The sequence below is a fragment of the Tyto alba genome, unplaced genomic scaffold (genome assembly GCF_018691265.1).
Source record: "Tyto alba isolate M040663 unplaced genomic scaffold, T.alba_DEE_v4.0 Super-Scaffold_42, whole genome shotgun sequence".
NCBI lineage: Eukaryota > Metazoa > Chordata > Aves > Strigiformes > Tytonidae > Tyto > Tyto alba.
In genome coordinates, this window is record NW_024881318.1 from 25,325,680 (window position 1) to 25,351,892 (window position 26,213).

The 26,213-nt window shown below is 41.0% G+C and overlaps 1 protein-coding gene across 2 annotated transcripts in view; it reads left to right on the top strand.

Annotated features, from left to right (window-relative positions):
- Positions 1–240: 240 nt before the first annotated feature.
- The window catches only part of ZSWIM6 (zinc finger SWIM-type containing 6), a 111,519-nt gene continuing 85,546 nt past the window's right edge, over positions 241–26,213 (top strand). For both annotated transcript variants that reach the window (XM_042804764.1, XM_042804765.1), the window contains exon 1: positions 241–749. In XM_042804764.1, the coding sequence (XP_042660698.1) occupies positions 242–749 (508 nt within the window). In that variant the 5' untranslated portion in view covers position 241. The remainder of the gene's footprint in view (positions 750–26,213) is intronic.

Here is a 26,213-nt window from a genome sequence, read left to right on the forward strand (position 1 = left end):
CGGCCCCCCCCGCCCGCCCGCCCGCGCGCGGAACGCGCCTTCCCCGGGCTGTTCTATTTACGTTTGTGGCGCCGATTTGCATAAGGCGAGCGCCGTTGGCGCGGCGTCCGGCACCGCCCCCTGCAGCCATATAAGGGCAGAGGGGGGCGTGTCCCCAGGGGGCTCGCGGCCGCTCGCTGCCTTCCTGGAGCCGTTTATAGGGTACAGCCACTTCCGCTGTCTGCTTAGAAGCGGCGCGATCATGGCGGAGCGCGGTCAGCTCCCTGCCCCCGCCAAGCGCCTCTGCTGCAGACCCGGCTATGGCTCGGGGTGCAGGCCGGGCCAGCGGGCGGGCGGCGCCGGGCCCGGCAGCGGGGCGCTCTGCGCCGGACCCTCCTCCGCAGCCGCCGCCGCCGCCCTGGGGCTGCTGCCGCTCGGCAAGACCCAGAGCCCCGAGTCCCTGCTGGACATCGCGGCTCGCAAGGTGGCGGAGAAGTGGCCCTTCCAGCGGGTGGAGGAGCGGTTCGAGCGGATCCCGGAGCCGGTGCAGCGCAGGATCGTCTACTGGTCCTTCCCCCGCAGCGAGAGGGAGATCTGCATGTACTCCTCCTTCAACACCGGCGCCGAGGACCCAGCCGCCGCCCCCGGGGGGGCCGCCGCGCCTGGCGGGGCCGCGGACGCCGCCGCTGCCGCCGACGAGAACCGCCTGCCCTTCCGCAGGGGCATCGCTCTGCTCGACGGCGGCTGCGTCGATAACGTCCTGCAAGTCGGTGAGTCACCGGCCGGGGCCACGCTCCGGAGCCCGGGCCGCCGCCGCCCGGGCAGGGCGCCGCCGGCCTTCCCCCGCCGCGGGTCTGCCCCCCCTGCATGTCACCCGCCTGCCGTCCGGGGACTCGCCTCCCGCCTGCCCTCCCTCGGCGCCCGGAGCCCGCCCCGCTTCGCCCGGCCGCCCGCCGAGGGGGTGGGGGTGAGGGGGGCGGCAGGCAGCGCGGGCGGTGAGCTGCCCCCCGGCCCCCGCGGCGCGGCCCGGCCCGAACGAGCCCTTCGCTCCCCGGCTGTAATGCGGGGCCGGGCAACTTCCTCCGCCGGTCTCCTCCCCCTCGCGCCCAGGACACGGAGAAACTCCCTCGCTCCGTGACGCGGCCACGGCCCCCGCCGCCGGGCGGGCCGCCCCCCGCCTGTCCCTTTAACTCCCACCCCCCCGCCCCGCACCGCGCCGGGCCCCGCTCCCGGTAATCCAGCCCGTGTAATCCCGTTTGGCTCTGCCCCCTCCCATCGCCCACCCCCGGTAATCCGGGTCATCGCCTTACCCCGAGCCACAATAGCGAGGAGATGCCGCCCCCCATCCCGGGGGGGGACCGCCGGTGGAAATGAATCAGCAGAAGGGCGGCCGGCGGGGGAAGGAGCGGGGGGGCGGGGAGCGGGATGTGCCGCCGTCCAAAATAAAGACATAAGAGCGGTGCGAGACCTCGGCAGCGGGTGTGCGGGTTCGGGGGGGTGTGGGGGGGAAATCCACGAACAAAGGCATTTCTAGGGCAGCGGCGGCGGCGAGCCGGAGGGAGGGGGCGCGATCCACCCCGCCTGGGGGGGGACATGGGAGGGGGTTTGCTTTGGGATGAGCCGATTCGTGACAAGAGGGGGCGGGGGGGGGGTGGGAAGCGCTGCTCTTCCTCCTCCTGGAACAATACCCCTCTCCTCTTCCTCCCCCCTCCCCAGCCACTCCGCCTGCCGCTGCACTTCGCCCGCTGCGAGTGCCCCTGGTTAACTCCTCCCTATCTGTGTTTAAAGGGCTGCAGAGGTGGGTACCCCCCCACACTTCTGGGGGGCTGTCTGCCGGGAGCGGCTCCCCCCCCCCCCGCCATCCCTACTCGGGGGAGCCGCTCCGGGTAGACAGCCCCCCGGCCCCCCACCGGTGGGTGATGCTCTTTGTGCGACCCGGCCACTTTGTTCTCATTTTGATGTTTATTTGTGTCCTTTTCTCCTTTTTTTTTTTTTTTCCTTTTTTTTTTTTTTTTTTTTCCCCCCCAGTTTTCTGTCACTTCCCCTCCTCCTCCCCCGAAAAGGGGAAGGCAGACAAAAGAGGCTGCTGCTTGCCTTTTGTTGGCGGCGGCGGCCCGGGGCGTGTATGAGGGGACGTCGGGATCACCCTCTCACCCTCCCCCAAAACCTCAGTCCTGCCCGCGGGAGGGCAGCTTCAAGACGTGCCATCAGTTTTTTTTTCCCCGAAGGGAAGCTGTCTCCCTTCTAGGCTCAGTGCCCTTCTCTTCTGCCTAGGGGGACTTCAATCTTCTTTTTTATTTTTTATTTTTTTTATTTTTTAAATCTAATTAACTTTCTTATAAGTTTCATCTTTTGGCTTTCTCTTTCCAAAAGTCTGTGGTGCATCTGTGGTTCTTCAGGACTGGCAAAACCAGAAGTAGAGCTTTTTTAGTTTGGTTGGCAGTGCTGAGATTTTTTTTTTTTTCCCCTTTTGCTTGCACTTGATTCTGTTTGCAAGCGATGAGGAATGACAGCAGTGCACATAGGGAGAGTTTCTTGGCTGATTACATTTAAGCCAGGAATTCGCTGTGAAAATAAAGCCAAGGGGAGATAAATAAAAGATGCAATCTTCTCTAGGAGACAGACACCCAGCGTGGGCTTTGCTTCTCATGCTTTCAGCAGTGGAATAGGCCTCTGTGAGTAGTGTGAAAGAAAAAAAGTAACTTTTTGTATGGCTTCAAAAGGGGGTAGGGGGGCATTGAATAATGTTGGCAAGGGTCAGTGTGAAGAAAGAAAATATGCATAAATACAACTGAAGTGTTGACTGCTGCTTCTGGAGCCCTTAAATGCATTCCAAACAAATGCTATACCTGCTGCTGAAAATACATTTGATTTGTGGTGGTGTTTTGTTTGTTTTGTGTTGTTTTGTTTTGTGTGTGTGTTTTGGGTTTTGTTGTCTTTTTTTTTTTTTATTATTTTATTTTCTTTTTCCCCAAACTTCTGTGAGCTGCACAAAAATAGTGGTGGAAACTGGTGATATGAAACACGTCGGTTGTTTTGACAGAGGCCTTTGGCTTTCCTGGAGAGGGAGTTGTGGAGCACCTGTGCAGGCTGGGTTGGGCTGTAGGAAAGTTCTTGTGTAATTTGGGTAGGTAACTGTGTCATTAGGACTGGCTCTTGTGGACAAGATATTCCTTGTGAAACAGAAGGTGCAACTGTTAAAGCCAATTCGACTGGAGTGAGTTACAGTGGGTGGAGAATGGAATTTGTTCCATGTAATACAGCTGAATATGTAGCATTGAGGAAAACTTAATGTTGAGTTTATGTAAGTGCATGTTTAGTGACCGTACAAATATGAACTTATGTTCTTTGCAATATGAGTAATGGAAACTCAGTAAACGTTTACTATTGTACTATGGAAAAGTGCAGTTATTGGACAAAGTACATTTTATTACATATCAATTCTAACCGCCTTACTTGTAACCCTAAGTATTACTATAAACAGGGAACACAAGATTTGTTTTCTGGAGGGAGATGCATAAATTTCAGTTCAGTGGTAGTTACATGGAACCATTTGCTTCTGAATTTTACTTTTTTTCTTTCAGTCAACCCTGAATAAACATTCAGACAATTTTATGATGGCAACTCATTTCAAGAGGTAGAATTTAAAAAAACGTGTCTATGCTCTGCTGAAAATCTTCATGTGATCCTGTTTCATGCCCTCCCAATTTCAACTTGTGTGTGATGAAAAGAAAATCCCAAATAAAAGGAAGATTACACATTAGTGATATGCACAAATAATGTTATTTATAATCAATCAGTAAAGTTGTCTGGTAGCCTGTTTTTAAGATGAATGATATTGTCCTAGTGTAATAATTAGCATCACTTAATTTTGAAATATTTTTATCCAAAGAATTTGGCTTCAGAATTCCATTTGCATGTAATTTATCGATGCTTTTATAGCTTTTTGGTATAGGAAGGATTTAAAATTTTAGTTCATTAAAAAAAACAAAACAAAACAAAAAAACAACCAAGCAACAAAAAACCTCCTCCCCCCCAAAAAAAACAGAAAAACCAACAAAACAAAAAACAAACAGAATGTGGGTTCCCAAAACAAACCTTTTCAACTGCATAAAACAGAGCTTTCCTACCATACACTTTTTTCATTTATTTCAAACCAAGTATTTTTAGTAAAAATTAGCATCTAAACATGAGAGCACTATGTGAGTAAATACAACAATCTGGAAGGAAAATTAGAAATTGTGTTTCTTTTGGCCAAATTTGTGAAGATGCCGGGAGTGAGCAGACAGTTTTAGATCATGAAGTGTTTATTTGGTTTCTGAGGTTAGTCCTGAATTAGTATACAGTACTGTATTGTCGTCACAGCTGTGGCTGTCAAGGTTAGGAAGAGGTGTGATCCCTCAATAGCACAGCTGACCTGGCGAGAGCCCTTAATGCAGCTATTCTAGGAGCAGAAAAAAAACCCTGTGCCTCTGCTGGTATGACTCTTCTTGCTTAGGGAAAGACAGGGACTGCCTTCGCTGTAGTGCTGTAAAGCTTGGCTTTACTGCTGTAGCAGCATCCACATTAGAAGTACCTGAAGTGGTTTTTTGATATGTCACATAAGTACTCCTAGAGTATCCTTGTCTGTCTGTAATTTGAGGTCGGTTTGTCTTTGTTGCATAGACCTTGCTTGCTCATACAGGTCTTCCTTTAAGGCTTTACAGTCCTTTCCATGGGAGCATAAGGCTTTGTAATCACGGTAGTTATGCCTCTTAGGTATGAATGGCAACGGAGTGAGTTGAAGGGAAGAGACTCCTAAGGAAGGAAAATAATGTAAAGAATTAATTGACTGGTACTTACCACAGCTCTAGAATTTAATGTTAATATTGTGAGCTAGAAAACTGCCTTGTCTGTGGAAGAGGGTTCAGTGAACAGCCATCAGCAGCATGGAGCTGCAGACTTGTTTTTCTGAAGTCCCTAGGTGATATATGATCAGGCAGATGTAAACAAAATACTTTTTTAGAGAAAAACGAAGTAAAATTTCGCAAGTGTAAAGTAATGGTTGGAGATCACTGAATGTTTCTCTTGTTGATTCTTAATTTAAGTTAAAGAACTGTGGTTTTTTTTTTCTCCCTAGTTTACTTTAAGTGGAAATATCTTCTAACTCAGAGGTGCTTTTATTGTCTGTTGTTACAGGTGATTATTCCTCCCTCTCCTTTTTCCTTTTTTTTTTTTGTTAAATATGTGCTGAAAGTTGGCGATTGCTTTCAAAACCAGGAGAACCCTTTTTTTTTTTTTTTTTTTTTTTCCCCACCAGGAAGAAGAGAAAGCTTTACAAGACCATGTTGGTAACTGCTGCGTGTAATTCTGGTGGAATGTGTACTGTAGTCAGGAAATTTCAGATCCTTTAATGGGTGATGATTCCAGTTAATAATTTCTAGCCATCTTTATTCAAAGTAATGTGAACATATGGAGCAGGTAAAACAGATGTAATTTCTCTTTTTTCAAGGTTTAGTTGTTTGAGTACCAAGAGTATAATGTGAAACACCTTTCTGTTGGTGAAACCACACCAAGTATTTTATTAGCAAAGGTGGCACAAATGCTTTTGTGCTATGAGTTGAAACGCACCTTTTAGCAGACATGATGATCCTCATTGATGCATGTGACATATATCTAATTGTTGATGAAACCTGTAGGACACATGGGTTTAGTACAAAATTGTTATTTAATGCAAGTAATACTAAGTTGTGTGACAAAACGATGTCTGTTATTTGTGGAGATGCCAGCACTGTGTTTTACCTTAAATTCTTGATGTCCAGTGATACCAAATTGTCCTGGTATGTGTAGTGACCTTTTTCCAAGGGTAAAAGGTTGTGTTAAACTCTGCCTGTTTCAGGAGGAGAAGTTTATCTGCTGACATGCTGAAGGAACAAGCATGGTTTCTTCTGCAGTCAGCCTGATGTTGGGGTTTGGTTAGGAACGTATGACTAAAACAAGTAATCCAGAATTTGTTAATACAATATTGTGGTAGGGGAGTAAACAAATTATGTCTGACTTTTTGCTGGAGTTTTTATTACTTAGTTCCAAGACTACTGGAGTCTTGCAAAAATATCTTAATTGATTCCAGTTTCAGTTTGCTTTAAGAAATAGCTACCAGTATTTCCAAATTCTGTAACAGAAACGAGTAAACTCATTTTTAAATATTTCTTCCTGAAAGGGAGACATCTGAATACATTCCAGTTTTCTTGTTAGATTTGGAATGCAATGCATTAATTAGGGAATGTGCAAGCTATTTTCAGTGTGTGTGCTCTGTACTATCCTTGACCTTGAATAATTTCTTTGGAAACCCTAAAAAAAAAAAAAAAAAAAAGGGGAAAAGAAGGAAAAAAGCTTTCTTTCAAGACCAGATCACTACATGTGTAAAACTTTGTAAATCGGCTCCTGTCTCTTTTCAGTCTTTCTAAAAATATCTAATCTGGTTTTCAAGAGAAAGTAAGCATTTTAGAGAGATTTCAAGGTATGAAAATAAAACTTTATGCTATCTTTCTATGTAATTATGAATAGTAGGATAAATGTAATAGGACAGTGACAGTACTGCTCTAGAATTTATTTAGATTTTTAAGGAGAAAATTAACTGTAAATCAATTACCATCACAATTTTAAAACAAGGAATCTTTTTTTCTGGAAAAAGTTTTATCTTGGGTTGACTTAACAAAATTTTTCATTGATTATTTTATGACAGTTTTCCTGTTACTTTGTTTTATTTTTCCCCTAACTTGAAGGCTTTCCTCACTTCCAAGAAAACAGTTTTTGTTTTCAAAGCTTGCTTTCTGTTTTAGAAAGTGATTCCATCTCTGTATATGATCAGATGTTTTGGTATGTAGCAATTCTTGAATTTGAGCCAGTTGTCATGCCAGCAACTGAAGCCTGCGCGTGCTCTCTCTCTCCCTGTACTCTAACTTTCAGAGATGAACAAATAATTAAAAGCAAAATCTGTGTGAGAGTATAATTAGGAACTATTTAAAAGTCAGCATTGGATAAACTGGTTTCCTTAAAAATCAGTAGCTTGTTACTGCATTTTGCCATATAATTTTTTTTTTTTTAATGAACGTGTTAAAACTGCACCCTTACATAAGACTTTAGTAAAATTTTAATTTAAAAAATATAACCTACTTTGAGTGAAAAGGATATTACCATGCGCAGCAGTTTTTACTGGTGAAGGATAAAGTATATTAGATGACATGCTGTGAGATACATCTATATGGGTTCAATTTTAATGTCACCTGCTGTTTACGTAATCTAGTTATGTCAAGTCAAATAGTAAAGTTTTGCAGTAGTGTACCAAAATATGAGTGCAAAGTTATGGTGGTACAGGAATGCAGCTGACATCCCTGAACTTGCTTTCTCTTTAGCTTGGTTTTCTTTGTGGATTAGGTAGGAGAATTTAATGCATCTGTACAAAAAAAGAAAAAAAAAAAAAGGGACCACACTATTTTAACTGACAAAAGCTATACTAATTTATGAATGTGCTGTCTGTGACAGGAACTAATTTGAAATTTTAGAAAGCTTTTATGTGCAACAAGGGTACAGATTTAATGTGAATTCTGATTGCCTGGAATGCAGTCAGCCTGACAGCATGTGAATACTTGATCACTGTCCAACAACTGCACTTGTTGTTCTGGGAGATGTGTCTCCTTGAACTTCCAGTTTTTCCTCTCTTTGCTATCTAAGACTACCTATGTAAAATGCTTCTCTCAGCTGGGTATGCGAGCAGCCCTTGACATGGCTTCATAACCTTCTGTGACCTGGATCACTAGAGATGTCGGCTGGTACTGTACACCTGTACGCATTCTCCTAGCTACATGCCAATTACCATGATTTATGTGATGCCCTTGTGGTGCATTACCCTGCCGTCGTCTTCTGACGAAGTAGCAGTGCTCATCCAGTCTTTATTGTCTTGGCCCCGTTATTGAAGACCAGGTAGTCTAGAAAACCTGTGATGTAAGTCACTGGCTTAAAATAGTTTTTTCTGACTTAATTCTGCAAATGTGCAAACAGACCAGAGGAGTGTAGCCTTCTAATAGTAACTACAGTGTAGGGAATTCCTTTGTGGTTAAGTCAGAACTGATAAAAGGCCTGCTGTAGGAGCTGAGTGGTCGTACAAAAGACTTTCTGGTTTGACATAATTCAAATAAACTGAAGTGTCTCATAACGTGGGCTTTTTACCAACACTTTATTAAAACCTTCTGAAAAATGAAAAACAAAGAGGGGAATCTTTAATAGTGTTTAAAATATATTTTAAGGTAATTGTGATGCGCACCATCACACACTATAAAAAGGAGAGCTTAATATTTTTTATTATTTTTTACTCGAACCCTCTACTCCTTGTTGCAAGTGCCTTTGACAGTCTTGAAATATCTGGAAATTTTTGCTTTGGATATGCATGGGCAATGATTGAGAAGGTCTGACATTAATTGGAAGGTTGCAGTAAAACCTGTCAGTAAGTTTAAGCTCAAACTAGTAGAGCTAGCTGATCAGATAAATCGGAAGTTCATTTACAGAATTAATGTGTTAAAAATTCAGATGACTTACCTTCTGTCCTGTTTCATTTAACAATCTACATGTTTACATAAGTCATCTTTCATTGTTAATTGGTGTCAGACCTTTAATACGTTATGGGATTGTTGGAAAAATAAGTGGGGGAAAATGGCATAATAGGAAGAAATTTCACAGAAATAGGTGTTAATATATGTCTTTTGTGTCTATTTTTTTCTGGACGCAAAATAATTGCATTCAGATGATTGTCTTAAAGGCTGGGAAAATCAAATGTTGCATAGCTGTATGACTTTTAAGAAATGAGATACTTTGTTGTATGCATGCCAAGCTTAACTGCTAACTGGTTACTGACAGCGGGTAGTAATGCAAATACAGTACAGGAACTGTGCAGGAATTGTGCAGCTGACTACAATGTTTAATTTATACTGACTAATGAAATAAAGAACATCTGACCATTGAGGTACATAAAATTGGATAAACTGTTTTATAAAGTGTGAGACAAATTTACAATCTGTAACAGAGTAGAGAATCGAGTTTGCACATATTCTAATTATTTTCGTATTTTTAAACTTGTGCTGAAAGCAAGGTTTTAGGTTAAAGGCTTTTACCAGCACTGTCTGTCTCAGATTTGTTTCCTTATGCTTCAAGTTTGCCTCTTTCTTATTTTATACTTGTGGCCTGCCTTTTCTCTGCATAGCAGTCTTATGTGTACAAGGCATAGTGGCAGCACAAGCTCTCTTCAGCAAATCAGCTTCTAGCTTACCCTTGTCAAGAGCAGCTGGTGAGCTTTATTATTAGTATTTAAGTTCTGCATTCAGCTTTGATGTTTTGACTGACCTAAAATTCATGGGGCACCCATCCATATTCAGTGAATAATGATGGGATTGATAGTGCATTTATGGAAAGTATAAATAAATGCAGGTAGTATGGTCTTCGAGGTTTTATATGCTTGGTGGTTGGTCATTTTTGTCACTTATCTGCAGCTTCGGCTATGAAAGGATGACAGATAAAACATCTGTGTTAAGAATTCATTAACAAATGCATCTACAGATAATCTTCCTGGAATCTTCTGGAAAATGTGAGTGAATTAGTGAAGTTGAGTGGAGAACCTTACAGTAAGCTATTGATTACTTGCACAGCAGTTGCCTCAATGAAGCACTTATTTTGCTTCTTCTGTCTGTGGAATACAATGCACTGCTTTGGGAGGGTGAAAAGTAGTCTTAGTAAAACGCTAATTTGCATATTTACAAAGCTGGCCTCAATGACCACATTAACCATGTCTTGTGCTTCTTCAAGCCAATTCTGCTGAGTCCAATTTTAAAAGTTCAAGAACAGGGGAAAATCGATAGTCTGAATGAATTGTTTAACATATTAGCTGAAGAAAGGAAACCTGGAATGTTTTTGTTCTGAAATACTGTGTTATGACCAATGACAACTGGGATGAATGGCTGTGTTGCTGCTGTTGTATGTGCAAAATGAGTCTCAGTTCCTCCATTGATTCAGCTTGTAAACTGAAACCTTGCAAACTGACTACAATTAGTGTCTTGGGGATAAAATATCAAGTCTATTATATTCTGTGTTTGGATTTAGTGTAGCTATATTACAAGAAAGCATGAAACTTCAATTTTCCTTCTTCTAGAGTGGAGGGATAAGGGTGACATAAAATGTGTAGCTGTGTTTTAGCTCTTTGTTATTGCAAGCCATGATGACTTGAGAGCCATCATGCAACTTTCCTGGTCAAATCCAAAGGGATGAATGGTAGGCAGTGACTAGGTATGGGATTTAATGTTAACAGATGTCATGGAGGTCTGGTGGGATAAGGAAGCTGAGAATAACTTGATTAATGCTACTTAAAAATTTTGGAAGCAACATACCACTTAGTTTTACTGACAGTTTTCAGTGATCAAACCTTACATGATCAGGTAACCTGGAAATGATTTACAGGCTTGATTTCTAGGTAGTTATGTAGATGATAAATGTAAGTGGCTGTTTGAAGACAGGAGTGAAGAAGTATTTAGGAGTAAACAAGAATTTGGCTCATTTAATAAGATGTACTTGAAGAGAAGAGAGGTAGTGAAATGCTGAGTTGACCTTTACAGATGAGAGGCTAGGAACAGAAGTGGAGAAATGATGATGCCTGAGATAAGGTAGAGGTCAAAGACCTCAGCAGATCCCTAAAGAGGTGTGTTTAAGGAGGATATAGTCTGAATGACTGTTGCGTCTATATGATCCACTTTCAGTGGGCATTAGTGAAGGCATGGAAGCTGACAGATTCTTTCATACAAAATGAAGCAAAGGTTTCAAAATGGAAAGCAGGTTGGCAAGCTAACTTATCTGTCCTGTAGCTTTTAAAATTATAAAATATGCTTAAAGTTAAGTGGGTGTTTTCTCTCTCTTTTCAACCTTATGTGCCAGTTTCAGAGGAAACAGTTTTTCAGAAAGTGCTGAATTTCTATTTATTTGAAGAGTGTTTGTTGGATTATACTTTGTCAGAAGTAGAAGCTCTTTCGGTTGAGTCATGGTGGAGGCTCCACCATTACAGGGGTAAAGCAAGACCACAACCACTGCCTTCATTTTGTACAGCTGAAACAGATTTAGTCATAGAGTTAAATATGCATTTCTAAGATTATAGAATTTAACTGAATTTCATTTACTATAAGCCACAGTCAAATTGTGGTTTAATTCTGTTCAACAGGCAATACATGGCTTATTTCTAAAGCACAGCATATTGCAAAAAGAAGAGGCATGTATTCTTTTTTTTTTTTTTTTTTTTTCTTCCCCACAGTAGTGAATATTTGTGTTATTAGACATTTGAACAACAGAGGTTTTTTTCTTTTTCCAGGGCTATATATTATGCTGATCTGGCAGTAAGGATGGAGAGTGCAGTGAGAGAAGATAGGAATCTGGTGATGAAGGATGCACAGCGTTGTTAGGCAGTTCTTTAGACAAAGGTTGTAAGTAAGAAGGGGAAAGAGGAAGAGAACTTTGAGTTGCTACAGTGATGATCAGAAGGACTGAAGACATTTTTCCTGTGTATAAGAGGCCACATGGAGGACAAACCTGATGTTTGTAGGTGTAAGAAATAAATGGTAAAGAATGGAAACAGAACAAATGTGAGCACTGTAGTCTCAGTAGCCAAGAGAGCCAAAGTTTTGCTGGGTTTAGAAGGAAGGACTTGTCTATATATGGGGGAACAAGGAAGGGTGCTGATATGGCCAGAAAACTGAATACTTCCATAATGTAGAGTAGGCTTGAAAAGAGTAAGATCAAAGCTGCTACTTCCTGATTACTCAAAGTGTGAAATGATAGCTAGTGAAATGTTAGACTGGATGAATGGAAAGATATGTGAATCATGGGCATGCACTTCAGTGAATCCGGCTTGTTATGAGGTCCATCTTCCCCTCCCTCCTTGAATAACAAAAGGAAGTTAAGAAGTAGAGATAAAGTGTTGAGAAATGTCTACTGAAAGGAGGAAACAGAGGAGGATGACTGTTCAATGAGACACTAAGCTGTGATTTTAGGAAGTAAGAGGAGAACCACAAAAGCCAGTAAAGGTCTAGAGTTCTGGGAGAGGAATCATTGATATATAGGAGTGCTGAAAGGTAAAGGAGTCCAAATTCTGAAATTCATCCAGAAAAGATTACACTGGGGACCTTAGTGAGAGCCATCCCAGTGTTGTGCATTGCACTGGAACCAGCAAAGAGTCACATTCACACTATGGCAGAACCACATTCCAGGCAAGGGCCTTGGCGTACTCAGTGACTTGGCCGTGGGAGCGGGAAGATGGTGTGTTATACAACACAAGCACTTGAGGCAAAAGTTAATGGGTGAATGAGGTGGGAGAGTCAGCAGCATAAGACTGCAAAAAAGTTTCTATATTAGCCTAGCATGCATGTACCTTGATTGGTAGGCATGGAGAGGGGAGGGATATCTGGAGCTGTGTTTTGGTCCAGGCTGCCTGGAAAGACTAGCATTGTATTTGACCTTGGTGGGGAAATGAATGTCCTGAGCGTTGACAGGGGAGAATGTGGTGTGAGGGAGACAGGTAGAGCAGATCAACATGTATTGCATCTGGTGCTGGTTTGAATTGCCAGAAGTAGAGTGGGAATGATATGTTTGCAGGTGGGCTAGAGGTGGCTGCGAGGGTAGCCTCCGATTTAGTCTTCCATCAGTATCTGGGTATAGGTAGTGCAAGTCGCCAGCAGCACATTCAGCACAGGCTGGAGGGCCCTTTGGGCTCATCCACTGTAGGGCTCAGTGCCCTTGCATCTTGCTCACAGCACCGACCAGCAAAAGCACTGCTGGGCCTTTGGTCAGTTTGCTTTCCTGGAGGAATGAATATATTTGTGATCAGGGGGCTGTTGTGAGGTTTGTTACCAATATCTGCTGTAGGTGTCTAATAGTGTTCAGTGTGGTTACAGCTTGTTAGCCCTCCCATGGCCATGCTGGTGCAGCGGTACAGGGCTTCCATTAGCTTGAGCCGTGCTTGTCAGCTGTTCAGAGGCTCTTGAACTGGCCTACAAAACTCAGGCTGTGTTGTAAAGGTGATGTGCCGATCAAAGGCTGAGACCAATGGTCTACAGTCTTTGTAAATATGGATTTAAAGCTAAAATACAAGCCCGATGTCTATCTTCCTTCTAAGACTGTAACCTTAGGTCACCTGACAAAGATTATAAGTGACAAAGGCCATAAACTTTTAGTCTGAGAGAAGTTAAAACTATTTCCAGTTACAGTTTAGCAGTGTTATCACTCTTGCCCCTCCCTTTTTCTAGGGATGGGGGCACATTCCTGGTTGACCAAGCCTGCTACCCTAAGGAAAGCTGCTGCTACAGCAGCACACAGCATGGTTAAGAGCATGGGGGTCCCTCTCCAATAGCTGATTCCAGCAAACTTGCTCCCTCTTGCCACTCAGTGAACTCCTCCAAGGACAGACTACGAAACAGGCCTATCAAAATAAATGTTTTCCATTGTGAAATACTCCAGTCATGAATATGGTAAATGAAATAACTGACTCATTTGCTGTGCTGTGACTCATTTACTGTTTTGTGCCTCCTTGTGTAACTCTTAGAACATAAAATGCACACTGCTGTGCTTACAAACTTGTATTTTGAAAAGGTTTTTTGTGATTGTAGTTTACAAACCTCACCCACTGTGAGACCACTGTGTTACTCGCCCTGAAGTTAAATGGTTGCATTAGGTTGGCTTAAATGCAGGTGGCTGTCAAAGGGACACTGCAGTTCTCAAGATTGCACCTTGTGCCAGGGCTTGCGGAGCTGTATGGTGAGCCAGAGAACTGGCCTGCTTATGTATTCAGATCTTGCTGGGTAAGTTTTACCTGGTTTATTGGCTAAGAAAATGCTACTGTTGATTCAAGGGAAAGGAGATTGCAAGAGGAGGGCAGTGAGAAGGGCAGGGCTCCTTTCTCTGTCAGTCACGCTTAGGCTGGCTTAAAGTGATCTTGAAGCCCTGACTGTTTCCTGAGGAAGGGAGATGGCTGCTGTGCTTGGGAATTCATCCATGGCAAAAGGCAGCCTGTTTGTTCCAGAGACAGCAGCACAGGCCTCTGAGTGAGCAGTCTTCCACATCTCTTCATCCACAGTGTTTTTCCGTGTTACAAAACCTTGGCCAAGTCATGAATACACCTCCCACACTCACCAGCGGTTAAAAGAAAGCCAGATAAATGTTTACTTTAAGAGAACAGGAAAGGGGAAGGAAGTGCCTAACTATTTACTCCAATCATACATGTTCATATCCATATATCTGCATAGCTGTTGCAAAAGGTGCTTTTAGCCTTCAAAGTTCCTATCTTTTCTCTTCTTTTGAGATGGTGCTGAGCTTCAGCATAGTTATGTATAACACACTTTTGAGACAATTCTTCTGTTTTTTATGCAGTTTGGTGATCAAAGAACATATTCTATGTTTATTTTCATTCATAGCTGTTGACTTAAGTTGCTAAAATTCACAGCTTTTTGACTGGCTAGGCCTGCTGAGCCAACATAGCTAAGAATGAGCTGGAGTCTCTTTTGCTTCTTGGACTTTAATCTGTTGCCACTCAGCAGCCTCACCGAAGGCTTGCAAGGTCATGGTGGAATAGCAGAGACTTCAGTTGTCTTGTGTGGTCTTTACTACTGATAGTAATGCTTGGGAAGGAAATGATGGAGGTGACTTGGAGATCTCAAGCTGAGTTCGTATGGCTGGTACATAGAGGGGGGAAAAAAAATCCCTTATTGCTTGTAAAATGAATACTTTTGATATGGACCGCACTGTGAGTCTAAAATAGCTTTGTGGGGTTCCTCAACTGCTTGTACTGGTAGGAGATTAAACCTTATTACTGGGTTGCTTTCAACAGTAGCCTGCTTCGATGTGGAAGGATTGATCTGGGTTGCTTACTTCCTAGAGCCCTCCTACAGCTCTGCTTATATGATTGTGGCAGTCAGACTCTTTAAGGCATGCATGAGTGATAGACACAGTCCGTAAGTTGTACAGAGCTTAAGCGGGCTTCTGTACCTCTTTGTTGTTTCATTCTGGAAGGGAGCCTGCACGATCTCCAGCCTTTAATTGAAGTGTCTAGTTCCTTCCTAACCTTTGCAGGTGGTGTTTATTGTACATGTTTACCCAGGCTCCTAAACTAAATATTTCTTATTTGAGGAAGGTGAAGTCACTTAGTCTGGTATCTTTCCTGCTCCATTGCTGTACTGCTAACAATCTTATAAAATTAGATGGCTCCTTTCTGTTAAATCATATTTTAGGCTGATCACAGGTGTTTAATGTGATACTTTTGTAAGCTGACCATGATTTCTGCGAGCCAGGTTTGATAAAGTACCAGCAGCTTGAACTCCTGTCCACTTATGAGAATGAAGAGCAGTCAGGTATATTGGTTCTTCAATTTTTGTCCCAATTAGTACAGTTTCATGTCTGTCTTTTAACTTCTCCACATCTACCCCTACTTCCTCTTTGCTCTTTTGTAGACAAGTACAATCAGGGGAAACTGGCTGTTCAGAACAGAGTATTATACACAGTGCTCTTGTTAACATGAAGCTAACAAATAGGAAAAAGAACAATCCTCATGAGTAATGCAGATGTTTTTTAAACACAGTCAAATAAAACAAAAATGTTCAATTTTGAAGCCTGGGCAAGTTATATTCAGCGTAAGAAGTACTATCCCAGAAAGGATGAAGACTTATGGGACCTGAGTGGCAGAAGAGGAGAGGAGCAGTGTTTGTCAGCTTTAATAAAATGAAGCTATTAACTTATTTTATCTGCTATGGGTGGATGTGTGTACTTTAATTACTATATTTGCACAAATCCAAGACTGTGACAGAAATTCAGGTTAGTTTAGAAAAAGTATTTTAAGTCACATTTTATTCATAACTGGGTATGTTTTGTCTTTAATCTGAGGAAAACTTTTTTTGCTTCAGTATAAAAGCATTATTTTATTGGAAAGGCAATTAAGAGAGTTAAAAACCTGGGACTGTTGTGCACTACAGTTGAGTGAGCCTCTTCAAATCTGCCAAACTTAAAATTTGCAGGGATTGATGTTTCTTAATGGAACAAACAGCTCAGAGTGGATGTTCTCATGACAGCTCTGTGGTTGAGTGGAAATCAGTTTACCACCAGAACCCAAAAGGAGGTACCTAGCTCTTTGCATACAGTTTTGCTCACAAGTTCAGAATTTTGCAGAACTGGTTCAGGAATCCTGGCTTGCACTTGCCATCCTTGCCAAAGCCCTCCAGAAGCATTACGTAAATACCTCCACACCAGCTGGAGGTGAGAATGCTGCCTGTGGGTGCATGGCCAGAAGCTGCTTTGTGTCAGCTGCTCGCTGTAATTTCCTCTCTTCAACCTTTATCTTGCACCTTCCTGGAAGACAGCTGACTGCTTTCCACCAAGGGGTAAAGTCCTATGGATTAGGTTTCAGTCACTGTTGGGAGGCTGTCCACAGGGCAATTTCCATGGAGCAATGACTGTTCCACCAGCCGTGCCTTTGCATAGTTTTTGTTGCTGCAGTAGGTATGAAGTTATAGAAGGTTCTTTGACCTGGTGCAGGAGTCTAAGACAACTTATGGATTTTAAATTTTGAAGATATGAGGAAGTCATACTGGGTTCAGATTACTATTACTAAAATTGTTTGTTTAGTTTTATCCACTTCGGTGCTATCTGAATTAAGGACAGAGTTCTGTCAGTTATTCTGTGCAGATGTCAGGTTTAGTTCATCTAGTAGTCTCCTTAAATGTATCCGTCTTTTTAAAGATAAAATTGTGTGCAAACTAGGACCTGGGGCTCAGGAAGTTACTTTAGCCACACAACTTGTGCTAAATGCATCCCAGAAGAACTTAGAGTGTGGACAGTGATTTAACAGTCTTCCCATCAAGTTGAATCTGTTAGAGATTCAGGATACAAGTATGGGATCTGGTTTACCTTACAATACTTGGGCAGAAACAGGAAGCACAAAATTAATTAGACTGAGTCTTTAAGAGGTGCCCTTTACTAATATTTTCCCAAGAATAGCCATGCACCAGGTAATGAAGCAAATAAAAGATGTTTTATGCACAATGATTGAAACCTTGGCTATTGGGGAGCCTCGGAACATTGTTCATTTGAATCATGTGTATGAAACTTGCTTTTTGATAGGAGTGGCTATTCTTGACTTAGGCCATTGTGAACACTTAGTAAATCAAGAATATAAAAGCAGTGGGTCAGTTCTGGAAACACTGGCATCCTTAAAAGAAGGAAAAATCTATACTGAATGATGGATTATAGTGAATATACAGGTCCACACTGTGCTTCTCACCGAGCTTCATGATGATTTCAGTTAATTTTCTTCTCTTCCTTCCCCCTTCCCTTGTAGTAGTGATGAGAAAAAGATAAACCTGAATCCCATGCTGTTTATTATGAAGAGACAATTGAGATTTAAACTGCCTATCAGTAAGCAGAATGTAACACGGACCTCTTTAGGTGCAATGGTTGTGAACCTTCTGAAATCCTTCAGCTCTTAATTGCTAAAAATTTCAAGTACATTCCTTATAATTGCAAACTTTTTAATATCTTCCTGCATTCTGGTTATTCTGAATAGAATTTTGCACGCCTTTATTAAGCCTGCTTTAATTTGATGCATACTGAGAGAGTGAACAGAACACAAAGGAGAAACTTCAGCTGAAAGTTGGAACAGCTTCACCCTGGTCACTTAGGAAAAAATGTATTTCCTCAAAGGATGGAATAAAGTATGTGTGTGCTGTATCTTGGCCATCATTTGAAGTGTATACCTGAAATAAAATATCAAACTGGAAACTGTATGGTAATTGGCAGGTTATTTTAGGGAGAAAATTACAGCAGGTGAAGGGAATATGTGGCTTTTAATCAGTTCACTGAGTTATGAAATTCTGGAGCATGCCTGGAAAGGTAGAATAACTTTTTTCATCTGTTGACAGTGTTCAGAGTTGATATACATCTACTGTGTTAGATTTATATCGACCCACCTAGCTTTCACTTCAGGCAGGAACAGGACTTTTAAGAAAACCTTCATTAACCCTATGTGCTGAGGATAACTGCTGCTCCTCTTACTGATGCTTTTGCATTGCACATTAGCCGTTAGCAGGGGATAGCCTATTTTTGTTAGTCTGAGTTTAATTATGTTTATCATCCTGTTTACAGACTAATTTTGAAGGCTTATATAAAATAGATGAGAGGGATGAGGAAGAAAATCTCTCAGAATATATTGAAATGCATGTGTGTTTTGGAGACTTTCTTCTGCTGTAATAACAGAAACTACTTGTCAGCTTTCATTTTCTGTCAGTGGTAATAGGTTTTCCATACGTCCACAGCTGTTTATTGTGGGAACAGCTGACAAAAGCTCAGGCTTTCAGGGGTAAGGTGAGCTGGCCTCTGGGTAGAACAAAGACCTTCAGTGGGGGAAAAAGGCTTTTTTTCTTCAGAAGCACAAGTGTAAAGGCAGCTGGCAGCATGAGTGCAAATCGGAAACATATCTGGAAACTTAATTCCCCCAACTGTGGTGTTACTGAAGCACAAGGATCTATTTTTATCTTATTGTCTTTAAGGATGTTAATATTTAGCAAATACAACTATGCTTTTGTATTCTACTTTTTGGATTGTAAGAAATTCTGTAATGCACGGAGAATAATTCTGTTAAAACGGAGGGAAGGAAGTGCTTGCGCAAGTGCTGTGATTTGTCTTGTGGTGAGGAATGGGGGGGTCGTTGGGGTTAAACTAGATTAAATAAATAAGCCCTGTAGGTCTTGGAGCTCTTGGATTTTCCTGATTTCAGCATTATGTGGGAGTGTTATGGAAATACTCATTAAAAATAAGCAACCCCTGATGTTTGTAAACCAGTATCTTGGTGTGCTTGCTTTTGTAATGCTCCTTCCACAGCCATAGTACCTCTCACATTGCATATGTGTTATTACTTAGATAAGCTTAAAGGAATGCTACTCATCTCCCTCTTAGTTTTTCTTTGTATCTAAACCATGACCACAAAGCCTTGATCTAGCTCTGTGAGTGCTTTAACTCTTTGTTTATTTACTCTGCCGTTTCACTCTGACTCAGCAGCAATGCGTTGAAGAGAACTTTCTTAAGGAGAAATCCATGTTCTACTTTGAGGGCTAGCTGCTACTAACATTGTGGCTGGGTAAGGGGAGGGCTGTGCTGGCAGAAATCAAATCAAGTTCTCCAGGAACGAAGAGAAGCCTGAGTGCAACCACGTGAAAACAAGAAAGCAGTCCAATTGCACTGTACAAGCTAAATGACATCTAGAAAGTAAGCTCTTGTACAATTGGAGCAAGGCAGTGTTGCACAGTTCAGCTTGTTCATTTGCTGAGAGTAAATTGTTTTGCCTTGAAGAACAAAACAAAAAAAGGTTTTATTACAACCTTCATAATTGGTAAACAGATGTTTTTATACTTCTGCTTATAAACTGTTACGAATCTGTGAGTCTAAAACCAACAATGGAAATTTTCTTCTTTAACTTGAAGAGCATTTCTAATACAACATGCTACCTCTTAAAATGTGCTCTATTGAACACTTTGGGAGGCTTCCTGGAGAAAAGAGATTAAAACCTAGCAGAATTATGTGATCTCAAACAAAATAACATTTCAGTGTTTAACATTTAATTGGGAGCTTTAACTGATAATATTAAAAATTAAAACATTTCATTTTACTATTTAGAATAAGTTGTTACACTATTAGTTGAAATATTTTTTTTTATCTTGTTCAGTTCTGTGCCAGTCAAAATCTTAAAAATATTATTGTTCTAAGTTTCATGTCTTGCATGCAGTAGGCACTGAGCTTAGTTACAGCAGACTTGAGTGCTTCGGCTGCTTTTACAGAGGATAAGATGCAATATGTTTGTTGAACAACAGTAAACAATTTAAAATTGGTTACAGCTATGTTTTTTCTTAAGCTCTTTACACTTTTTTTAAATCACTGCTTTGGAATTATTTAACTATATTGTCCATACAGACCAAGAGATTGTCAGATTTTAGGATTCTTAAGGGGCATAGTGCATATTTGAAAACTGTTTAGAACAGTTCACTGACCCATTATGCATAGGGTTATCAAAACACAGCGTGCTCAACACTAAATGGTACAGTGAATTATACTGTTTGAAATGCTCTTCTGTATTAGAGATAAAGCTGAGCTGACTGACATAAAGGTCATGGATGGCAATTTCTCTGTTCACCCCACCAAGCCAAAATGACCTCTCTGTTGTAGACTTGACACCTGTTTCTTAATCTTGTTGCAACTCTTTATCAGCTATTGAAGTCACCTTTTGGATTATGTAGAGCAGCATTACTGGAATTCAGTAAGTCATTTTGGGTTCCCTTTGGCTAGATACTGGTATCAACATGTTCCCTTTACTGCTTTTCTGGCCCACTCTCTGAATTTTTTTGTACTGTGTTTTTCACGTGTTGCCAGTGAATCGTGGGATAAAGTCTCTTGTGCGTGACCCTCATTGATACAGTTTTTTGTTTATCTCATGTAATTTGAAAGCTTGGTTGGGTTCTTTTGTAGTTTGATACTTAGATCAGTTATTTTTTTCTACTATATCTATTATGGGTTGTGTTTTTGAAATTTTGTATTAAGTCTTAAACCTTTTTTCAAGGGGCATCTGCAGTTTTTGAAATGTGGTTCTTCCTGTAAAGAGCTGTGTTCAGTAAAGCTGATTAAAAGTTACAGTTAACTTTTCCTTTGCTGTTTTAGAACTTGATTTCCTCTGTGGAATAGATGGGGCTGGGTTATACTACAACATGTGTCTGCACAGTATGTCAATGGACTTTCCTGATGCTAACATAACTTTGGCTACATCTGCAGTTGAAGAGCATGTACTCTTGCAGTGTTGATGGACCTTAAATTGAGTTCACATGAGTTACGTGTGCTGTGAGGCATATACTGATAGTGTGGAACCTACTGAAAGCTGATTAAGTGATTGCAGAACTTAAACCTAATTTTCGCTGAAACCAGAAATGGTTGGATTCATATTTGTAGAGTACTTTATACCTAAGTCTGTGGACAAGTGTATAGCTCAACAGCAGTTATGCAGCTAATCACTTGGTTCATGTTTGTATTTGCTGGCACTAAAATGTCTTTTAAAAACCACAAACAAACAGGTCCTCACTGGTTTCTTTCAAGAAATAACCGCTCCATGAAGAATGAGCTTTAACAAGAGATTCTTAAACAAAAACAACACTGCCCTTTTCTTTTGAGCATTTCAAATCTTTCATCAGGCATTAACCACTTTTCTGTGTTTACTGGCAGCTGAATTTAAGCTTTAGAATTTTTGGACAGTTATCAATATAGTTTACACCTTTTGTGTCCTTCAGTTATGTGGTGGTATGAGTGTTGTTTTTTTAAAGTGACTAGCTAAGAATTGAAACTCTTCGATCTGGATTTTTGATGGGGTTAATCCAAGGAGAAAACTACTTCTATTTCTGGGATTTTGACCTTTTGGTCAAGATTGAAGAATATTGATGGGCATGCTTATCAAACTGATAGGGCAATAAATGCAGACTTGCTGGGAATCAACTCTTTTATCTGACTCCTTCCCAACATTTCTGTCTAATTTAAAGCCATGGCCTGAAAAACTGGTAAGGAAGTCACTTGTACAGTAAAAAAGTGTTTCCTTACGTTTGGGAGGAACCTCTTGTGTTTTACTTTGTGCTGTCCCAGGGCAATGCTGGCTAGAGCCTGGCTCAATCTTCTTTACACTCTCCCTTCAGGTATTTGTCCAAATTGATGAGATCCCCCCGAGCCTTGCCTTCTCCAGGATGAACAGTCCCAGCTCTCTCAACCTTTTCTCCTATGTAGTGTGCTCCTATCCCTGCATTACCTTTGTGGCACTTTGCTGGGCTCTGTCCAGTATGTCCATGTCTGTTTTGTACTGGGGAGCCCAGAACTGGACACAGCACTCCAGGTATGGCATCAGCAATGCTGACCTGAGGGGGAGAACTGCTTCCCTCAGCCTGCTGGCAATACTCCTGCAGTCCAGGATGCCACTAGCCACCTTTGCTGTAAGGGCTCGAGTTGAACTTCGTGTCTATGAAGACTGCCCAGGATCTTTTCTGCAAAGCTGGTTTCCAGTTGGTTGGCCCATAGCAGGATACAAATACCTGGACACCTAAACAAAGTTCCTTTTGTAGGCTGTTGATCGATGGAAGAGAATGTTAGATTTTCTGTGCAGCTGTAGAGGTGTAGCTTGCATTACTACAGAGCTGAATGGCAGTGACTAGAGGCTTGCATAGCATTAGAACTTGATTTATTCTTGGACATGAGAGGATTCATGAGAAGTTCTGACAGACAGTGGATTGTGGATCTCAGTCTGCAATAGCTGCCTTTCTGCTGCCCATGAGGTGCGTGCACTGGCACATTAGGGTTTGGGTCTTGTTCAGTAAGCATATTGATATTGTGCATGTGCAGTTTAGCTTATAGCAGATCACTGCTGGAGCTGAGAAATCTTGTGCTCAGTCCTAGTGTACCTTTAAGAAACATTTTTGGTCTTTATTTCAAGCACAGTGTGCATCACTTTGGTTAGTGGAAAGAGTTTTGTTTTGTTTTGTTTTTTTTTTTTAATAATCTTCAATCCCTTTACTCCTCAAATTTACTCAGCTTTTTCTTGGAAGGGGGATAACTGTTGGAGCAAGAAGAAAAGCTATGTAAAATGGCTAGCCATGTTCTTAATCGAGGGTGAAGGTGCCACAGCTGTAAAGAGTGATCATGTATTGAAGGTTTAAAAAAAATTCTGCTCTATTTAGAAGTGCAAGTCCCAACTCACTTTCTTCAAACTGGAGTTCTTGGTAGAGTAGGACTCAGTAGAAATAATTCACCTTTTTTTAGTCTGTAGTAGTAGTTCTGAGTAGTTAATGGTGATTCAGGCTGAAAGAGGAATACAAATGACTTGCTTGTGAGTATCCTTCCAAGCTTGTTAATGAATGAGTACTGGCATTTGTTTGTGAGGTTGGGATTTTCGTTGTTGTTTTTTTTTTTTTTTCTGAATGGTGAATTTAATCGTTGTTGTTTTTTTTTTTTTTTTTTTTTTCTGAATGGTGAAGAATTTAAGCATTTTGAAGCTTCTAATTATTTTTCAGATAACAATCAAAAGAGCAATTTAACTTTTTCTGGTTTCAGAGTTTCAGACTATCCTTAACCCCAAACAGCAGTGAAATAAAAATGCTTAAAAAGCAATCACAACTCCTCATTTGCCTTGCCTGTGTAATTGGAACAATTTAATTCTTAACTCTTAAGAGGGAATCGTTTTCAAGCTTGAATTGGTAACACCAGTGTTAACACCAATCTCTTAGTGGATGGGGATTGGAACTGGTGCTGCTATTTGCGAGGAGCTACAGAATTACTTAATCAACTGTGTATTTTCTGTTAGCATGTTGTTTGCTAACCAGTGTTAGTTTGCTATAGTTATTTCTAAGATTTACTTGGATTTCTGCTTAGTGGAACTTGGTTGCAGGTGACCCGTTGCTGCATTGGTTCTCACAGACAGGTCTCTTGGGGCCTGAGGGTACTAATGAAAGGTTTATATGTATCTCCCCCCTTCCTTTCCTTTTCCAGTTCTCCCATGTTATCTTGAATAGAGCAAAGCATGGGTAAGGAGGAATTGAAGATATCTCTTGCAGGAATTTTCATTCTTTTATCTTTTGTTCTGCATATAGTAGAAAACTGCTGCAGTTCTTAAGTGCTTTTAATAAGAGGTCATCAGAAAGTTTTCCAGTAGTTTAACCTTTTGGCCTTATTACTAGCCTCAGCTGAAAAGGAAACAGTGGTGTAGGTGGAGAAGACTATCTGTTAGGATCTGTTCCTTGCCCTTTGTTTCTTCTCCCGATCTCCTTTCCACCAACAAATGTCAAAGATAGCTCTTTCTGACTCTTCCAGAATATAAATAAGTCTTATGATGAATCTCCTACAATTGGATGATACTTAAAATCCAAAAATTATAGTAGTAAAATACATCTGAGTGGCTACTTCCTGGTCACACGGCAAAGAATGTTTAATTGTAGAGCAGAGAATGCTGTGAAAGCGAAGAAGTTTTCAAGACAATGATTATTTGTCCTTAGTAAGCATTATGTTTTTATCGGTTCAGTTTATCATAGTTAAAGTGACAGGCAAGAAAAATTGCTGCAAAATTACATCTGAGAAATGAAATTGTTTAATGTTCTTTTAACAGCAAATCTTTTACCAGAAGTGGTCTAAGAGGCTCTCATTTTGCACAGTCTGTATCTAGTAAGGCTTACAAAATAAGCATTTTCATGCAGATGAAGGGGTAACTAAATAGCAAGTGTGTACTAATGACTTTTTTCCCTTTCCTAAAGAAAAATTGGGGTTTCTGCTTGCAGGTAAACTCAGAAGCTAGCTTGCAAATGGAGTGGTAGACAACTGATCCATGCTCCCCTCTCCCTTCCATGCTGTTTGAGAAATCGTTTGTGTTTGCAGAAGATTAGTGAAGGAAGGGTGATTTTAAAAAAAAAAAAAAAAAAAAAAACAACAACAAAAACTCACAAACAAAAAACCCCCACATTTTTAAACAGGCATATTTCCTAAGCCTTACATATACGGTCAGCTATTGTTTTTGTTGTCATTAAAATAAAAAACTTTAAATTCTCTTTGCTTTTTAATTACACTTGAGAAATACAGGTAGGCTGTGATTTAGATGGAAGAATGATGTCTGGATGGAAGACTGGAAAGTAGGTGACAAAATAGATGTAGATACAGATACCACCTTGCAACTAGAGTTTTAGCCTTCACTCTCAGAGGAAAATTTTGAGTGCAGTAATGATATGGATTTATAGATGTTTGCAGATAATTCCTCACAAATAAAACAGAAATAAGGAAGCAGGAAACTGTTCTGGAAACAAGTAAGCAATGTGTCTTTTGACTTTTAACTCCAGTTTGTGTGCTTGACCCCATCTTAATGCAATATATTGTCTCATTTGCAAATGAATGGTCTTTCTTTGGGGGAGTTTAGGCAAAATTTCATAGACCTTCCCTATACTCCACCCCCAATGGTGAAGATCTACTTATGTCTTTGAACACTTGGTGGAAAACCCAAAGCATTTTTCAGCCATTGTCTCTGGATGTGTAAGTATGAAGTCATAACCACAACCTAATTGTCAAATATTCGCTTCTTGTTAGGTATATTAATTCAGGTGGACTTAAGCTGACTTGGAATGTGTAAAGCTGTAGCCTTCCTACATGCTCTCAAGAACATATTATAGGTGGAGATAAAATGCAAGAAAAGGTCATGGTAGAGATTATATGGCTGACTCAAAGTGTTTTGTTAAAAATACATTGCAGAAATACTACTGTTGCTTTTAAGGGGATGTTAAAAAAATGTTAAGTTACAGAAAAAGACATGGAGTTGACCCTGAACATAATACAGAAGATTTCATGGTAATTAAAGATAAATTCATATACTGTGTAATAGATTGCTGGAGATACATGACTAGGTAAAAATTCAAATTGTTTAGGATCATGCCAGACACGGGAAAATATCTCGAGTACAGCCAGACGACTCGTAATTATTGCATTAGTGACAAGGGAGCTTTGCTCTTTAATGTTCCCTCTGTGTCATGAACATGTTTAACAAAGTATTCATTTCATCGATCCCATCTTGTTTAAAATTATTTTAATCCAGTTGCTGAAATTGGTAAGAAAATGTATGTCTGAGTACAAGGGAGATAGAGTAAATTAAATTCTTCCAAGTAATACATAATTAGGGATAAGTAAGAGTTTTACAATTCCACAGTGAAGTGACATAGTAATAGAATTCAGGGACAGAAGAGCATATTAATGGGTTTGAATGCCTAACCAAATTAGGCAAATGGATTCTTTCAGTTTAAAAGGCAATGTTATTTGGGTCTAAGCAACTTGGTTTTGTAGGTCTGTTGGTGCAAATATATGTGTAGGGGTTTTGTTTTGGTTTGGGTTTCATTTCTTCCTAACAGGGATATTGTCAACTAACAAAACTTATTTTGGCTACTTCTGTTTGGGTCCTCTGCCTCTACAGCTCAGTACCACTGTCACTGGAAAGCAGTATGACTGAGATGACATTGGTGTGTTTGGGATCTTCTGTTCAGTGTACAGAAGTTCTGTACACTTGATCTAGTTTTCTGATGTTTTGTTAAGATGACAGTAATGGAAGAGCTCTCAGCAGCAGAGGATGTAAGCAGGCAAACCGCAGT